Here is a 19322-nt window from a genome sequence, read left to right as displayed (position 1 = left end):
GACCCCTGCGTGCGTCTCGCGGATTAATACTGGTAATAAAAGTACTGGTAATATAGGAACCACCTCAGCAGTTAATAAAAGAACTAGGTAAACAAGCATTTGCAATGCAATAGGTCTCGCATTTACGTGAGTTTAAGCTATTAGTATTGTAAATTACATGCCTTTCATTTATGTTTTAAAAACAAAAATAAAAGGCATTGTCATTTGCAAGATCAATAGCTTAAAGTCGCGTAAATGTAAAACCTATTGCATTGCAAATGCTTGTTATTCTTGTATGGTGGGATTTTGAGGCGAGGTGCCAATCTAGAGCGGAGGTTCCTTTTTTCAATGTAGTTGCTGATTTTATTCCTGATGAAGAGCGGCCCTGTTCCATGTATAACTTTGTTGGTGATACAAAGCAGCTTGAATGAGGATCTTATGGCAACCGGTAACCAATGTGGGGCCTTAAGGGCAGGGAAAATGTGAGCTTGTGGCTTTATATGCATGAGTAGTCTGGCAGCAGAATAACCAATGTAGGGTCTTCAAGGCAGGGGAAATGTGGGCATGTTGCTTAATATGTAAGAGTAGTCTGGCAGCAGAGTTCTGAATCCATTGTAGTCTTTTCATAGTTATTAAAGATTATCCGTGGTAGAGGCTATTGGTGTAATAGAGTTTAGACAGAACAAGAGAGATAGTAGCTTGGACCTTGTGTGGAAATCCCAGGTGGGGGATGATGCATCCCAGAGTTTTTATAGTAATGAAGCTGGATCTTGCTAGTTTGTCCACTTGGGCATTCATTGATAGCATGGAGTCCATGGTAATTCCGAGGTTTCTTACTTCCTTAGAAACTTTAGGCGGTGTTTCCAGATCGCCAGGCAGTGAATGGATCATATTTCTTTTTTTTTTTTTTACAATCACCACATGTGAGTATTCCGTTTTGGAAGCATTCAGTCTGAGATGGCTCCATGTCATCCACTGATCAACGGCTCTGAGGCAACTGAACATTTGAGTTTCCAATGTCTTTGGGGCTTTCCAGTTAAAGGAGTATTTGTCATCTGCATAGCTATAGCATGTCAGGTGAAATTCATTGATCAGTGCCGGTAATGACTTCATGTAGATGTTGAAAAGCATGAATGAGATGATAGATTCTCGAGGGACCCGATGATAGAGCCTCGAGGGACCCTTGTTTTTTGTGAAGTATGTTTTGATGTGAAAGGGGGGATATGGATGACTTTTGTTCTGTTTTGAAGGTAGGATGTGATCCAATCTGAAAGACTATTTATAGATTCCCTACCTTCGAATTACCCCTAGGCGTCAGACTGGATCTGAAGAAATGTTTTCGTAGCAGTACCCCTACGCGTCGGTAGGTGGCCATCACCACCACTCTTCTTCAAAGTCTTCATATTCGGGTAAGTCGAAGCACAAAAAGAAGGCGAAGAAGCACAGTCGCTATACGCGTTCTCCCACGACGTGAGATGTGGATGGTGGTCGTCCTGCGTCTCTGCCTGCGGAATCGGCTCTGAGCTTTCCTCCTTTTCCGACAGCCGGAGAGACCCCTGCCCAACTTCGTAGTTTTTACAAAGCCCTTCATTAGAACGTTAGGCAGCCCGACTTCGCCGGCACGCCTTTGGGCCCAGAAGACTCGGCTGGGGGTTGTAGGCCTACGAACCCAGCGGCTCTGACGCAGCAGGGCCCCTGTCGACCTTACGACACCTCCTCCGGCGTCGAATCCACTGACACCTCCACCCACTCCGATGCCGGTTGTGTCCCCAGCCGGCGTCGACCGCGTCCTCCACCCTTACCTGAACACAGAGCCGGACCGACGCCGAATCAGACGCCGGCCAGTACTTTTGTATCATGGTTCTATCCTGGCGTTCCCTATCGCCATGAGTGGCAGCCAGAAGAGGGAGAGGAGGACTGGGAGGAGTCTGTTGACCCTCTAGCTGACTAGTTGAGGGAACTGCACTGGAGAGAGGAGTTGGGTGATGCCAGTGGTCTAGACACCTCACCAGACCTTGGTATGCTTTCTCCCCCTACCGTGGCTACGGAGGTGGGAGCATCCTAGGCAGTGGTGTTGCATAGGGCAGCTGAAGCCTTGAACCTTGAGCTTCCTACGGTGGCGCTCAGGACCAACTTCCTGACCAAGGTGCTTCAACTGGCTGCGGCCTCTTCGGAGCCCCTGCTGCTGTTCAATGAGGCCCTCACTGACATCCTTCTGGGCACCTGGTCCAAACCCAGCACAGGGGCTCCTGTGGATAGGATGATTGCCCGACGCCACCACCCGCCCGCTCCCCCAGATAGGGAATCCAAGAAGCTGGATCATCTTGGGAAGATGTTTTCTTCCGCCAGCTTAGGACTGCGGTCGGTGAACACTGCATGTCTCTTGGGCCGTTACACCCACTCTATGTGGGACACGGTTGCGCAGGTGCCCCCCAGTGTCCGGAGGAGGCCTGGGCCACACTCTCCCGTGCAGTCGCTGAGGGCAGAGATGCAACAAAGTTCACCATAAGGTGTGGGCTGAACACCGTAGACTCGCTAGGCAGAACGATTTAAACGTCTGTAGCCCTGCAACGCTATGCCTGGCTGAGGTCCACTGACTTTTTGGGCAGTGGACCTTTTTTCGGGAGGCTGGATGGTAGCGTTGGACTTGCAGGATACCTATTTCCACATCCCGGTCCTGCGGCCCACAGGCGTTCCCTATGGTTCACAGTAGGCCACAAGCATTTTCAGTTCACTGTGCTCACCTTTGGCCTTACCATCGTCCCTCGGGTGTTCACGAAAGTGATGGTGGTGGTTGCAGCTCATCTGCGTAGATAAGGGGCTCCAGTCTTCCACTATCTCGGCGACTGGCTGTTGAAGGCGGGCTCGCCCCCGGCTGTCGTCTCCCACCGCCAGACTACGGCGGACCTCCTGCATTCGCTGGGGTTCACTATCAACGTGCTGAAGTAACACCTGATTCCCCCTTAGAAGCTCATTTTCATCAGAGCGGTTCTGGATACAACACAGTTTCAGGCGTATCCTCCCAACAGCGAGTCCAGTATATTCGGGCTATGATTCCAATCTTTCAGTCTCTAACCAGGGTTTCGGTCAGAATGACCCTGAGGCTGCTGGGCCTCATGGCCTCCGGCATCCTGCTGGTGGATCATGCCAGGTGGCATATGCGGGCTCTGCAGTGGGGCCTGAAGTTCCAGTGGGCACAGCATCAGGGTAATCTTTCAGATTGCGTGCAGATTTCGGAGGGCACTGCACACCTATTGCAGTGGTTGCTAACCAACCAGGATTGGGTTAATGGCAGATCCCTCTTCCTTCCCCAACCAGAGTTCAGCGGTAACAGATGCAATGCATCCCTTCTGGGGTGGGGCGCCATGTGGGAGAGGTGGAGATCAGAGGCCTCTGGTCTCCGGCGGAGTCTGCGCACCACATCAACCTTCTGGAGCTTCGAATGATTCGTCTTGCACTGAAGGCATTCCTTGCCTCTGTCTAGGGAAAAGTAGTGCAGGTGTTCACGAAAAACACCACTGCCATGTGGTACTGCAACAAACAGGGCGGGGTGGGGTTGTGGACCCTATGTCAAGAGGCTCTCCCCCTTTGGACATGGCTGGAATATCAGGGCATATTACTGATGGTTCAACACCTGGCAGGTCACTGAACGCCAGGGCGGCCGAACTCAGCCGCAGGTGCATAATGGATCACGAATGGCGTCTTCACTCGGAGGTGGTGCAAGGTCTCTTTCAGCAGTGGGGAGAGCCTTGGTTAGATCTATGTGCCACCGAAGAGAGCGCGCAATGTCAGCAGTTCTGCGCGTTGGACTTTCCAAGGCGGCACTCGCTTGGCGGTGATTTTTGAGACCGAGTGGAGTTGCGGTCTTTGTAGGAAGCTGGCTCTGTATATACTATACCAAAGAGAGGTATAGTGTGCACAGAGTCCAGTGAATCCTCAAAGGTAAGCAGAGGTAAAGTTAGATAGAACCTCACTCTCTAATTGTTGTAATGTGGTCGAACAGTAAGACAGTAATAGAGGACAGTGTTAAGCATTTGTTGTACACACTCGGTCAGCAAATGAATTCACACACTCAAACTGAACTTCAGACCAATTGTTTTTGTATAAAAATATTCTTTGTTATTTTATATTCTAGAACCAAGCAAGCCTGGAACAGGTAAGTTGATAAATACTTTGCAGTAAGTATACAGTTTGAAATGCAATTGTAAATGTACTTTGAAATGCTTACAATTTGAATTACTGGTAGTGAAATGCTGTACATATACTTTGTATCGATTTTGCAATGAGAATTAGAGTTGTTACTTTTATGTTACTTTTGAGATTACTTTTTAGATTACTTTTTCTCCTCCGTATGATATGCATACATATCACAGTGGGACATTTCCTAGAGAAAAGGTAAGTAAAGTCAGTTTTGCTCGATTGTTATTTTTCTGGTTTCCATACAAATCAACTCCACACTTGGAACATTTTTCAGAGAAAAACAGTGATTTGGTTCCTATGGAGAGAAATGAAGTTAACGGTTACCAGGTAAGTAATCAGTCTTTGGAGTTGAGCTTCTGGGGATAGAACAAGGGTTCCCCCAGGGTCAAGATTGCACTTTTGTTACACCCTCAGCGGCACTAGGGCGGCCGGGTACAAAATGCTGAGGCCCAATGTTATCCAATGGGGGATGGGGGCCTACGGTTGGTGGCTGCTGGCAAACAGGCCACAAGGGTTGTGGCAGCAAAGCTCCTGTACTTTAGCTCAGGGCAAATGAGGAAACAAAGTAGCACCAAAGGTGCACCCTCAGCGGCACTAGGGCAGCCGGGTGCAGAGTGCTGTTTTGACTTCTGGCGCCCTATTGGTTTCAATCGGGAACCACCGGTTTGCAAAGGCACTGCAGGCTCGGGGACGAAGGTCTTCTGGGTGCGACCACCACTTTGAGAGGTAAGTTAGGAAGTTAGGGGTTGGTTGGGCCCTGTCGGTTTGGGCACACGCCGCCGTGGGGCGTCTGGTGCAGGGGTGTGTTTTGGGGCTGATTCTTCTTAGCAGCTCCTGGTCGTGGTTTGGGGGACCTTCTTGATTTAGGCTGCAGGTGTCGGCTGGAGGCAGGTCAGGGGTCGCTGGTTCTTGGGTCAGGATCGCTGGGGTGACCTCCTCGTGGTGTTTGCCCACTCGAGCTTGGGCAGTGGACGGCGGGTGCAGAGTGGGGCGGATCCGCGGTGTCCGGCCGGAGCCAGAGGTTGCAGATGAACAAATCCGGTGTTCACGGAAGACAGACTTTGTAGTTGAAGGCAGGTAGGTCCTCTGGGGTTTTCGAGGTTGCTGGCTGCAGGACACACCAGGATTTCGCAGGAGCACGTTCAAGGTGGAGACAGGCTGGTAGGGCCAGGGCCATATCAGTGAGCATTGTCCTCTTGTTAGTTGCTGCACAGCTGTTCGGTCCTTCTTCTTGTTGCAGGTTCTTGCCTGAGGAAGCAAGGTTCAGGCGTGTCCCTAAATACTAAATTTAGGGGCGTTACAGGTGGGTAAAAGGCAGGGACCAATGGATCCCTTCCCTGGGGTGGGTACACCCCCTACTATGCCACCCCCCAGTGGGAGGGGGCATGAGCCTGTCCCTGGTTGGCTGAGTCCCCCCCCCCCTCCCCCCCCCATCTTCAAGATGGCGTGGACTGAGTTGTGCTTCACCTCGCCTCCCCCACCTGAGGGCTGGAGTTGGCAGAGGTGGGCACACCTCTCTTCCTCACTTGTTTTTCCTGCCGGTTCTCCCGCTCAAAGTGGGGGTCAGAACCAGTGGGGACCAGTTGCTGAGAGCAGCAAGTGGCCTGGGGAAGCTCACAAAGGTGGCAAGCCTTTGAAGCTTCCCCTTCGTGAACCCTGCCCATCCAGGGGGAGGAGGCTTGGCACCTCGTCCCAGGATGTGCATTGTTTCAGGCCCCAGAGAGCAGTAGGCTCTCGACCCAGGGGTCCTGAAACATGTCTGGTGGTGGCAGCTGAAAGCAGCCTCTCAGCCTAGACACTAGTGGTAGGTTAGTTTTCAGAGGGCATCTCCAAGATGCCCTCTCTGTGCATTTTTCATTAAATCCCACACTGGCATCAGTGTGGGTTTAATGTGCTGAGAAGTTTGATACCAAACTTCTCAGTTTTCAGTGTAGCCATTATGGGGCTGTGGAGTTCGTAATGACAAACTCCCAGCACCATATACTCTTAATGGCAGCACTGCACTTACAATGTCTAAGAATGGACTTGGACACTGTAGGTGTACCCAGCTGGAGGGGTGACTGATCTATGCCAGGGCAGTGGGTTGTAGGCATGCCACACAGAGATGTGTGCCATGTCGACTCTTCACTTTGTTCGGCACCAAGGGGGGGGTGTCCGTGTCCGTCCGCACCTTCCCCCCCCCCCCTTATCCTCTAAGGGTGGCACAATAAGTGCTGCAGCCTTCTCTTGTCACAGTGCCCGGTTACCTGTGGTGCCATTTACCAGGGGCTGACCTGTGGCCAGAGATGCCAATTGGGTTTAGGGTTCAATGCAGTTTTAGAGAAAGAACATGGGCCCCTGGTTAGCAGGAGCCCACGGCACACTCAGTCAAAGCACATCAGCAAAAAGTGGGGTCAACCATGCAGAAAGAGGGCACTTTCACAGTCTTCTATACGCCTTTTCGCCTATACCACTAAAGAAGATCTAGAGCGACCAGGCCCAAGTCATTCTTGTGGCTCGAGATTGGGCACGAAGAGTCTGGTATCCCGAGCTATTGCGCATGGCCCTCGATCCTCCGATCAGACTGCCTCTTCTGGAGGATATTCTGTCACAGCAGCAGGGGATGGTCCTCCACCCGAACCTGTCCAGCCTCCACCTCCTTCAGTGGAGATTGAGCGGCGACAGTTAACAGCTTTTGACCTTCCTCCCGAAGTCTGTAATGTAATCTTGGCGGCCATGCGGCCCTCCACTAAATCGGTATACGCCTGTAGATGGAACAAATTTGTGGCATGGTGCACAGAAAAGGCTGTGGATCCCCTTTCTGCCCCTCTTTCTGAAGTTTTTGTTCCTTCTTTCTTTGGCCCAGCAGGGCTTTGCTTTGGGCACCCTTAAGGGCTGTCTGCCATTTCAGCCTTTCTTCGGCTTCCTGATCAGCATTCTCTTTCCAAGTCCCCTATTGTAAATAGATTTCTAAACGGCATTACTCATCTCTTTCCTATTCCTTTCGTAATGCCCCAGTGGGACTTGAATCTGGTCACTTTTGCTCGCAGGTTGAGGGAGCTTCAGGCTCTGTCTTCTAAGCCTTCTTTACTTGCTGTTCATCCGGACAAGGTTGTCCTTAGAACTAGACCTTCTTTTCTCCCCAAAGTTGTTACCTCTTTCCACATTGGACAGACCATCACTTTGCCCACCTTCTCCCCACCCCGCATCCTTCAAAGGAGGAAAAGAGGCTCCACCGTCTGGATCCAAAATGTGCGCTATCCTTCTATCTGGATCACACAAAGCAATTCTGGGTGGATGACCAGCTCTTTGTTGGCTAAGTGGGCGCCAAGAAAAGTCGGGCCTTGCAAAAACGGACCATCTCTCGGTGGGTCGTTCTTTGCATCAAAATCTGTTATTCCTTGGCAAAGAATGAACCTCTCCCCAGTGGGACTGCGCGCCCATTCCACTAGGACGACGGCAGATTCTACTGCTTTGGGATGTGGAGTCCCCCTCAGACATTTGCCAGGCAGCCTCGTGGGCATCCCTGCACACGTTCAGAAAACACTACTGCCTGATCAGCTAAGTCTGGAGAGACTGCTTCTTTGGCTGTTCTGTTCTCCCGGACTTTCTCGTGTGAACTTAGTTCGCAGACCCACCTCCGGGTTTGGTATTGCTGGGGTATCTATTCTAAGGTAAGGAATCTATAACTGATAGTCTCTTTCAGATAAACAAGTTACTTACCTTCGGTAACGATATATCTGTAAGAGACCTATATTAGTTATAGATTCCTTACTGCCCCACCCATCCTCCCCGTTCTGCGAACTGACTTCTAGGGTTTGGGACTCCCTTTCACTGCCCTAGTTTTGTGCACCAGTGGTCAGTTTCTTGCATGGCTCTGCGCCTCTGTCGTGGAATGTCGTGTAAAGACCGGAAGTCAGCGCGCAAGAATGGCGTCTAAGTAGATACCGCAATGTCATTCCGGCGATCACAACACCGACAACGAGCGTGGAGTCGACCGACGCCACCTATCGACATGCAGGGGTACTGCTATGAAAAAAGTTCTCCGGATCCAGTCTGACGCCTGGGGATAATTCTAACGTAAGGAATCTATAACCAAAATATGTCTCTTACAGATCTATCATTACCAAAGGTAAGTAATTTGTTCGTTGAGCACAGTCCCCTCTATGCCGGCTTTGTAGAGTCTTTGTATTATGGATGATGTTGATTTCTTGCTTGCTGAAAAATTGAAAAAAAAACATGATAAAAAGAAAGAAGCGCTCTTTCTACAGGTCTCAAACAACCTTTCTTAAGATAAACCTAATCAAGAAATTATGCTCGATTGTTGTTCTTCCATTAACTTCCAAGGCCATATTAAAACTTGCTGAATACCTACAGTTATCTGTGGAATCTCTTCTCATATTTGACACCTTCCCGTTTGGTTTCTGTCCATCACATCGCACTCACTTGTACTAGTCTGAGATCACATCCTCGCCCAGTCTGACACCAATACCATCAGTTTACTGATCCACTTGCACCTCTTGTCACATTTGACACATTCTACCACCATGCACAGTGAAAGGCTACAGTGGACCATAATTGCCTATTGACTAACACTGGAAAGCTTAAGGTCATCTCCAAAGTGATTTTGAACACTTCAGACAGGCATTTCTTTGCATATGATGAGGAAATGCTAACATCTCAATCTGGGCGGAGCTTGCCTAAGATGGCTGCTTAGCCCGATAGCTCCGTGGAGCCGTCTCAATATCCTTCATTTATCCTGCAGTTGTGTTGATTACTTGCCTTGATCTTCGCTTCCACCTGTCCCGGACTGCATCGCGAACAAAGTGAGCTGCTTAAGCCCCATCCCAACCGCCAACGTGTGCTGCCTTTGCAGACAGATACATGGACCCTGCCCTAGGCTGCGAACCCCGGTCTGAAGTTCCGTGAAGGCGGCGGTTCGAGGATGGCTCGCCTCGACACCCTCATAAGCGCCTGGCGGAGGTGAGCGTTCCAGACATCAGCGGCCCTAGAGCCTGCGGGGCTGCCCTTTCCGGACCCGTGAGTTGTGGGCCACAATCCAGCTCCCCTGTTGCGCCGCACCGAACATCGTTCTCTGAGGGGGCTGTGGTCCCGGAGCTGGCTGTGGGGCGTCGCTGTTGGCGCTAGTTGCCTACCAGTTCATTTGGTGAGACTGGGGGCTCCCAGCTGCTCGCGGGACCCCCCCCCCCCCCCGTGCTGCAGCCCGCACTGTGAAGCGGTGGAGGACTGAGCAGACTCAACACGGCAGGACGGGGCCATTTTAGGCGCCCTGCAGGTGGAGGGGACAGTGCATTCCGCCTCACCTGGGCAAAACTGCTGAATTACAGGTACCGTGATGCGGTGCTGCGAGTCGCATGGGAGAAACAGTCTCTGCAGTACGAGGGCTCTGCTATTTCCCTATATCCGGACTTCACGATCCGGGCGCAAGAGACCCGCCGACAGTTTGCTCCACTGAAGCGCCAGCTACGGGACCAAAATTTGGACTACGCCATGCTGTATCCAGCGAGACTCCGTGTCTCGTCAGGGCACATCACGGATTTTCACAGACCCCAAGATGCTGCAAAAGGCCCTGAAGGAATGGTCCAGAGGAAGGCAGCGGGATTCTGCGCAGAGCTCTTCGGGGGGAGCGGCCGGGAGCAGTCTGGAGCACTAGGACTAACGATTATTCCGCTTGCTACACAGATAAGATATTCGTTGGTGTGGGTGGTTGAGAGAGCTGAATGTCTGTGTCTGTGGTACCAGACACGGCGACTGTTAAAGGGTTGTCACTTGCAGCTGGTCACTAATGTGCGGTGTGTTAGACTCTGGAAATGTACATAGAGTATTTTGGCTCTTTACGCATGTGGGGACTCGACTTATACTAGAAACGTTCTGTACAGGGAAGGGCACAGTTGTACTATTTCATGATGCACCTATTTTGCAGATGGCTGACGGTTGCGAGTATCTTTAGCCAAGTTAGGTTCAGATAACCTACCAGGCTGGCCACATCCGCACACATGCGTAACACGCTACTGGGGTATTGTTTTTGATTCCTACGTTGTTGTGCTCTCTTTTTGTTGAGTAGATGGTTAACTGGAAATGTTTACAGATATTCTGGCATGTCTTGGAAACCTGGAGATCTTATTTTGTTAAGGTTGGGGTGGGCTGGGAGGGATTTAGCCTGTGCGTGCACAGTTTGGGAAGGCACACCGTGAAGGGGGGGGGGGGGGGGGGGGGATTGCACAGAGACTGAAGTCATATGTTCTAAAGTATTTCAATATAGTGGTCATGCTACAATGCAACTTGCTGTTTAAACATGTTTTATCTTGGGTTCTACACAGCGGCAGTGTCGCGCAATGCTTTTTGCAAATGTCCTAGATGCACTCTCAGAATTGTAAAATAAAAATCTTAACTTGGAATGTCCGGGATCTCGATGACCATAGGAAATTGCGGAAAGTTCTGGCTTCTCTCACTAGGAGCAGGGTAGATATTGCTCTCTTGCAGGAGTCACACTTGCCACCCCCCCCCAACCCCCCCATAGTGCACTGTTGCAACACAAAGGGTTGCGGGGTAACATGCATGCTGTGGGGTTCACTTCTCATGCCCGGGGAGTACTAACGTGGGTGAATCCCAGGTCGTACCTTCACTTGGAAGCACTGGAGACTGATCCCGAGAGTCTCTTTGCGGTATCGTGCTGCCGCGGGAAAGGGTTTGAACTGGTGATAGTAAATGGCCCTAACTTTGATAACCCCACCTTTATGAGATCGAATTAGCCGCTACTGCACGCGTTCCCTACTCTGGGAGGGAGATTTCAACTGTGTTAGACCCCTACCTAGACAGATCAGAAGGTCCATCTAGACGCCCAACCGCCACTGCTAGGGCCATTCTGACTGCTGCTACCCAACTAGATTTATGTGATGTATGGCGTACACGTTCACAGGGTCCGGGCGGTTTCACACACTATTCAGCAGATCACAACCTCCACACTAGGATTGACTACTTGTTTATTTCCAGAGATCTGTTCAAACATATGCGTGACTGCGTAGTTCTACCTCGCACGCTTTCGGATCACGCCCCACTTCAGATTGACATTGACACTCCGCAGACAGTTATACCTCTTTTTACTTGGCGATTTCCCCCCGTATTCCTTAGTCGACCCAGTTTTCAAAGCGGAACTGACTGAGGCCATTGAGACATTTTTTTAGATCAATATTGGGTCGGTTGGCTCTTTTTCCACAGTATGGGTTGCCTTTAAGGTAATCATCCGTGGCATCACCATGGCTAAGCACTCTGGAGTCCTCCGCACCCTCCTTTCGGATTTGGAGGCCACTCTGGCCACCCTAGAACAGCAACTACTAGCAGGGGTGGATGTTGGGGTCACACAAGAATTGCACAGCACACTGGAAGAATATCACTCTACAGCAGATGCTGAATTTGGGTAAATACGTGACTGCTTGCATATATGGGGAGGGTGACCGGCCGGGGTCGGTCCTGGCATCTCTGTTTAAAACTCGGAGGGAGAAGGCTCATGTGACGGTTCTGCATGATGCGGAAGGGGAGCCCCTGACTGACCCACTTGACATAGACAACAGATTTAAGCAATATTGTGCATCACTATGCAGCGCTGAAGGTGGAAGTGATGACGAAGCTTTCTTAGACTATCTCACCCATATTAAATTGCCCTGGCTGTTAAATGGGCACAGGGAGTGCCTGATGCGCACACTAGAAGCAGATGAAATGACTTCGGCTTTAGCTGGAATGAAATCTAATAGTGCTCCAGTGGTGGATGGACTCACCGTCTCATATTACAAAGAGTTCAGGGCACTGGTGGTCCCGCACTTACAGACACTGTTTGAGGAAATCATGGAAGCTGGCGTAATGCCACCATCAATGCGGGAAGCGCTAATTGTCACCATACTTAAGCTAGAGAAACCTCCATCCGCCTGCGCCTCTTACCGCCCCCTGTCACTCCTCAATGTGGATACCAAAATGTATGCAAAGGTCTTAGCGACCAGATCGTCTCCTTTGTTGCTGCTGCTGATTTCACTAGAACAAGCCGGCTTTGTCCCCGGCAGGAATCTTACTTATACCTTAAGAACTGTATTACTGTATTTGGGGCTATACAACATACCCGTTGGGACACACAGGCAGTCGCTGTCTTCCTCGACATGGAAAAGGCGTTTGACTCCATGGAGTGGAGGTTCATGACCCATGTGTTGACGAGAATGGGGCTTGGGAGTGTCTTTCTACAAATTGTGGGAGTGCTTTACCACGCCCCCACAGCTAGGATTAAGATTGGAGACTTGGTTACAGGTCCTATCGGCATTACTAGAGGTACACGCCAGGGGTGTCCACTCTCCCCATTGTTGTATGCCCTGGTCGCTGAACCTCTCGCCTGTGCGATGCGGGAATATCATAGCCATAGGGGTATACGTTTTTCGACATATAACCTGATTATATCCACGTATGCAGATGATGCACTATTATACGTTCGAGATCCTGACCAGTATCTCTCGAGGGTACTGCGTGAGGTGATTCTTTTTGGGACCAGGCGGTACAAAAGGGGGTGGTGATGGACGGAGCATCAGAACCAATCAAACACTCACACCAAGTCAACAGATCTGGGTTTGATCCATCACCGTTCTTTAGCCCACTCTGCCACCCCAGTTCAGACATGGCCATATGCAAATCAGTCTGACCCTGCGCCTCATGGGAACAGTCCAGCCCGAACTGCCAAGCCATGCCTTCCCTGGACCGGATTGGTTCTGATGCTCCGTCCATCACCACCCCCTTTTGTACCTCTTTTTGGGACCAGGCCTGGCCTCAAGGTGAATTGGAATAAATCACTCATTTTTCCGCTGACCGCAGAGACTGTCCAGTTCACGCCGGACTACCCCCTTTGCTGATTGACAGAGCCAGTTCGATACTTGGGCATCAGAGTGCATACTGATTCGGAGATAGTCTTCAAAGAAAATTATGGGATGGCGGTGTCCAAACTAGAAGACAATGTGGACAGATGGATACGTTTGCACATGTCACTAGTTGGTAGAGTTTCGATCATGAAAATGGTAGTTCTCCCACGTTTTCTTTTTTATTCAATAATATCCCCATTGTCCTCCCGAGGTCCTTTTCTCGGTTACTGACAGCCCTGATAGTACGACTGGCCACGCTCGTGGGAAATTATCAGGCTACCTTACAGTTTGGGTGGACTTGGAGCTCCAGATCTCGAACTATACTACAGGGCGGCGCATGGAGCCCACGTGCACCACTGCATGCACGGCCCCACAGACGCTCCGCATTTTCGCATCAAGGACATAGTGGCGGCTCCTGCCCCATTGCCAGCGCTTTTGTTTAAGCCCTCTGATCGCAGGACTGGCATCCTTGACTCCATCAATGCGACAACGCATGCCTGGCATCACCTACTGAAACTGCAGGCAGGCGTCATCCTATACTCCCCATAAACTCCACTGGAGTGGTGTTAGTGGTTGCCCCCGTGCAGAGGAGGAGGGGTTATTAGGGCCCTTAACGCCATAAATATCCACACTATAGGTGAGTTGTTTGTCGAGGGTAAAGCGATATCGTGGGACGACGCTACACATGACGGTCACCCCATTGACCCAATTCTACTTCCACTTCCACAGGGTAAGGCATGCCCTGAGAGCGCACATAGACAGAGAGCTGGACGAGCCTCCAGAAGTTGCTCCACTCTCGCATGTCATTAAGGCCGAGTCGTCAGTACGAATGGTGTCAAAGATTTATAACACAGCGCAGGGCTACAGAGCCAACCATTATACCAAAGCTAGGCTGGCGTGGCAGGCAGACCTGGGCCAAGCTATTGACGATCCCACTTGGATGTTTTGTTGTGAGAGCACGAAACACATTTCACTAAATGGGCGTCACAGGCTGATACACTTAAAATTTTTAAATAGGGTGTATTATACTCCAGAGTGGCTTTGCAGATATGGCTTCTGTGACTCAGCAGCGTGGACTGGACCCTGCAGATTTTTACCATTTGGCATGGTTGTGCCCTAGTATCGCGACCTTTTGGACATTGATATTTAAGAAACTGGCGGAAATCACGGGCACCACACTTGAACCGGACCTCATGCTCGCCTTATTGGGATATTCCAAACACTTGCCTAAGGGAATCAGACGACTAGTAGATATGGGGCTCCTCATGGCTTGGCGTAGGGTTGCACTCCCATTGAAAAGGGCTGGACGCATGACATGATGTATGGCAGTACACAAACACAACACTATAGTGAGATATTACCTCCCCGCAACCGACCCAAAAACCTCTGGGGTCTATACCAGGCCTATTTAGCTGCCAAGGCAGGTGACTCCCACCGTGCCGATTCCCTTGAACCATAGCACAGAAGAGCTGTTTGCATTATATTTTTCCAGCTGTTGGTCTGAGAGTAACCCCTTGGCTAATGTTCGTCCTTTGTTGCCTCTGACGTTGCACTGTGCGCTTGGCACTTAAATCATTATACCGCACTGTGCGCGTTATTGTTGCGAATTGGAAGGTGACGATATTGACATCGTATGCTTCACGATACTAGCATTGTACCACTGAGTTAGCCTTTATGTACTGTGTACATTATGGCAAATCTGTTATGTCTGTTTTTGTTATCAATAAAAACATTTTAATAAAAAAAAAAAATCTCAATCAAAGGACCAATCAAAGATTGTTGCAATCAATCAGAATATAGGCGGGCAAAGGTGGGAAGCAACAGGGCAGGTAGTAATGTGGAGCTGGTGGGGGGAGAGAGGTACACCAGCAAGAAAGCAACAGGTGGTGTTTTAGAAGTACACATGAGTGAGCACAACATGGAGGCGTGCGGGTAGAAGCACGGGACGGCAGAGAGCAAGACAGTGCAGGGTAAGAGAAGTTCACAAGAGAGACTGCTGGGTAAAACATGCACTCTTATAAATGCTTACCTGAAAATAAAAAAGTAGTGCTTGAAAAGCAAGCCGTGGAAGAATAGAAACCTGTCAATCAAAAGTGATGGTAAAGAGGTAAGGCTCCAGGCGGGGGACAAACACAAGACTAACAAGTGGGGACACAAACCAGAAGCAGGCAAATGAAAGTAACAGGAAAGCCAACCAATGGCGAGCAATGAGCGGGCTTCAAGTCCCTGTATATTCTTGGTAAGCCACAGACTGCTCATGAAATGATTGTTTAATTTGTTGACCTTTTCTAAAGTACTCAAGATTTTACCTTGATTAGCTACATATAAAAAGCTTCCTCACTTGCTGTCTGAAACATTAATCTCTCAACTATTCCCCATCTCTTAGAGCTGTTCTTGTTCACCAGTGTTTCTCACCTAACTTGTGTTGAGGTTTGCGCTCAATAAATGCTTTAATGCATAAGTGTCATCAATAAGTGGTTGCACTATAATATTACTCAGTAACGTTTAGCTCTCAAAAAATATAGTGATGGGCAGCACACTGTGCCGGTCTCAGTACCACAGAAGTGCTGAAAGATCTGATCATGTAATATGGACATTTTAGCATTTTCTGCTTCCTGCAGAGAGGATCATTCTAAAATTAAAGTGCTAATTTCACATGTGAAACTATGAGAATGCCAAGTGTTTTAACACCACCTCCTTATTTTGTACTTGGTCATTTGACCTTGAACTGTTAAGCCCACACCAGTGTTTGTTTTTTGGAGGGATTAGCAGTCACTGATGCGAGGACCGACTTATTGATTGGTAGGTAGGAGGACCTACTACTGTTCCATTAGTTCTTGAAACCACTTCAGGAAAGATTTAAACACATTTGTAATCTAGGTACAGATATGAAAAGAGCCTCTAGCCTGCATCGTTAAGAGCACTCTTTGTATACATATTCTCATACTTGATTTTAAGTTTACTTTTGTGGATTTTCCTTATTCTCCATGCAGCTAGTATCCCCTTTCTTTATCTTTATCGTTTTGCCCACTCATTGAAGGCTGCTCATGTCTTGTGTTCTGGTCTTTGATGCGTAGTTTTTGATATTTGTTTCCCCTGTACGTTTGACCACACCATGGCAATGCCCACAACCCCATTCATGGTGTAGCACTGTGAACACTGCTTATGTTGATACAGCCCTTTGTATTTCCCTGCTCTGTCCTGTCCATTCCTGCTCTTATTCTATTTGGTGGTGGCCCCTGTTGACAGCCTTTGCTGACAGCTGGCTAACTCAGAAGAAAGGAAAAGGCAGACTTTTCACACAGTTTGTGTACGCCAGTGTGTAATAAGACTCCTTTCCTGCTTCTTCCAGCTTCTAATCGAAGTCAGAAACTGCACAATGCAAGCTCATCTGTACACTCCAATCTCTTCTCTGACGGTACAGTATTCCCTAATGCTAGAATTGTACATAAATGCCTCTGTCATAATCAGTTTCCTCTACTGGGTATGCCTTTTCTGAACCCCAGCGACTCGGGTAATAGTAGGAAAAGCATGAAATCCATGTTCTTCCTTTCTGTACTACACACTATAAATTATCTTCAGTTAGCACAATCATTTCCACACCGTTTCATTACATATATACTTCCCTTTTTAGTTGTAAAGTTATTCTCATCTATTCCTTGTTACGTTCCCTTCTTCCTTTTACCTTTGTGTCCCTTTTTAGCTCCTTTTTTTCTGTTCCTTCCATTTTCTACAAATCATTTCAAGCATTTTTCAAAAATCAGTCATTCCCTCTCCTTTCGTTGTCCTTTGTGTTGTGTTTTATTTGAAAAGAGGAAGTTGGAAAGTGCTCTCTCTATTTCCGACTTTGCTGCTTGGATACCCACCACTTTCAGCATCCCTGCCTCTCTTCTGATCTGCTCATTCCTTTGTTTTCTCCTACCCTGTGCTTGCTGGACCCGATTTGAAGGAAAATGGATTCTGACGAGACATTGGTGGTTTTCTTTCTCTGGAGAGGCCTACAGTGTTGTTCTTTTTTTTCTTTTCTTTAGATGAAAGTGATTCCAGGCCCTTAAAAAATAAAATGACCGAACCCATGGGAGCAGCCAATAAAGGTAATGTGATAAGGATTTGTCCTGGCAAAGGGGCTAACTGTGTAATTATATCAAAAAGTTTGATCTTTCTTACAATCCAATTCAGGGATTGCTTTTAAACCCGCTCAACTTTCGATTCACAGAGAGCCCTTGACATCTGTGGCAGCTTTTGGCTGGTCCATTTGTTCTGTGAAAAAGGGAGATTAGCTGTGGGGTTTGAGTTTGTGTGCAAGTCCATTTTTCCTTGTTGAAAGAAAAAATTCAGACCAGCATTTCTACCCATTTAAATGAAGAAATGGTAACTAATATCAATAAAAGGACCATTCATAGGTAGTGCTAATCCGAATAAAATTCACTGTTTTGGAATCACTTTTTTCTCCTATATTTCTTTGACTGTAGAAACTGCTGATGCCTTATTTATATACTAGAATTTATAGAGGTGATCTCTTGTCACAAGTGCTGAGTGAATGTGTGCCACCAGAACAATCCCTCCCTCTTAAATTGTTTACTAATTGATAACCAAAAATACCACTGCATTGTAATTTCAGCCACTGGTGGGTCTTCTCATGCTATCAGATTGCTGGCATGGTTTGCAACTAATGTTTTCAGCATGCTGTCAACCCATCCATTTGTAGCTACATATTTGGGGTCAAAAAGGTGGAATCGCAGTTCTCAAAAATTTCAGTAACTACCAATTTGAATTAAGATCTTATGTGATGATTCCTGCACTTCTGCCTTCCTCAAATGCTTATTGTACCCCAGAGGGTCCAACATATGTCAAGGAGCCTGGATCTGTGCCAAATGTTCAGGATATCCTTGTAAGATACATTTATGTGAAACTAATTCAAAAGAAAACATTTTAAAAGTTGGTGGTTATTGTAGGAAGTGGACTCCTTATATAGTGGACTAAAAAGAGGTACACTGTGTAGAGAATCCAGGCAAACCCCAGTTAGTTTAAAGAGCCATAAATTATAGCCTAAATGCGCTCTTTTGTGGTAGTATGGGCGAGCAGTTAGTCTTATCAGAGTGTAGTGCTATGCATTTTATGTATTCATAGAGGCAATAAATGAGAGAGACACTCCAGAATAAATCCGAGACCAATTTAGAACAAGCATTGGCATAGCCAATAGGTCTCCCCTTCGGGACCTTTTAAGTATTTAGTTATGCAGCAGGTCCCAAAGGCTAAACCTATTGGCTATGCCAATGCTTGTTTTAACTTACAGTTTGTAGGCCCCTTTGGCTGCAATTTCTTACCAGAATGCTCCTTTTTAGGTCTCGGCCTGACGTGAGCAGTGCATGCGCTGCTCTCGTCATACGAGGGCTTCTTGGATTCAATACGATTCCAGAAGTCGTGTCTCAGCTCCGCCCCTACCTTCTATTGGCGTGCGTTATTTACCGTCATAGCTTATGCTAAACGGAGACTTCTAATTGTAAATGAGGCTATTTAGTCCCTCCTGGTTGCCACCCTGTCCTCTGTAGGCCCCGCCCACCGGGATTGGATCGGCCTCCTTCAATTACTCGGTAAGCACTATATTTTACATTTGTTATTTTGTAAGTTACATGTGTGGTCCGCTTATATTTTCGGGACTGTGACCGATATATATATATATATATATATATATATATCCTCCCAGGTGGTTCCGTTGTGCTTCGCTCCGGGCGCTACTCGGCGGGTGCGTTGCCTCGCGGTTGAACCAAACCGCCAATATTCAAACAAATCCTTCCTGCGGAAGAAGTAGGTCGCACACCAACAGCTTCCCAATTATTTTTCTTTATTTTCAGAAATCCATAATTTCGCAAAACCAATAAGTTGACCAACGCGTTTCGGTAGACCCCGCTACCTTGCTCACGGTCGTCGTTTTTACTAGTGTTAAAGCAAAATGTTTTAAATAAAGATATTTGAAGGAAGTCCTTTGACACCAATATCCTGTTCCCACCCTTTTGGTTTCCCACAGGTTTATGGGTCTTGTAGTTCATGTTGGGACAATCCAAAAACCGATGCATTGTAACATTTCAATTTGTTAATTGTTATCCAACTATTTACTGTTGCCCGTTGGGCGATGTTACTCGTTATTGTAACAAATTTATTTGCAACAAGTCTTTGACATGTCTCCAGTGCGCAATTCACTTTGTTGACAAGCCCTCCAGTGGGCCGACTACGTATTTTCTGTCCCAATAT

The 19322-nt window shown here is 48.2% G+C and overlaps 1 protein-coding gene across 6 annotated transcripts in view; it reads left to right on the top strand.

The window, feature by feature from the left end:
* LOC146833883 (torsin-1A-interacting protein 1-like) overlaps window positions 1–19322 on the top strand; it is a 426463-nt gene that overhangs the window by 224982 nt on the left and 182159 nt on the right. For 2 of the 6 annotated variants that reach the window (XM_085601777.1, XM_085601773.1), the window contains 3 exons: window positions 4115–4135; window positions 16423–16488; window positions 17102–17164. In XM_085601777.1, the coding sequence (XP_085457903.1) occupies window positions 4115–4135; window positions 16423–16488; window positions 17102–17164 (150 nt within the window). The remainder of the gene's footprint in view (window positions 1–4114; window positions 4136–16422; window positions 16489–17101; window positions 17165–19322) is intronic. The other 4 variants (XM_085601774.1, XM_085601772.1, XM_085601776.1 and 1 more) reach the window with 2 other exon arrangements.

Source organism: Triturus cristatus, chromosome 4_2, assembly GCF_964204655.1.
Source record: "Triturus cristatus chromosome 4_2, aTriCri1.1, whole genome shotgun sequence".
NCBI lineage: Eukaryota > Metazoa > Chordata > Amphibia > Caudata > Salamandridae > Triturus > Triturus cristatus.
This window is presented reverse-complemented; position numbering and strand designations above follow the sequence as displayed.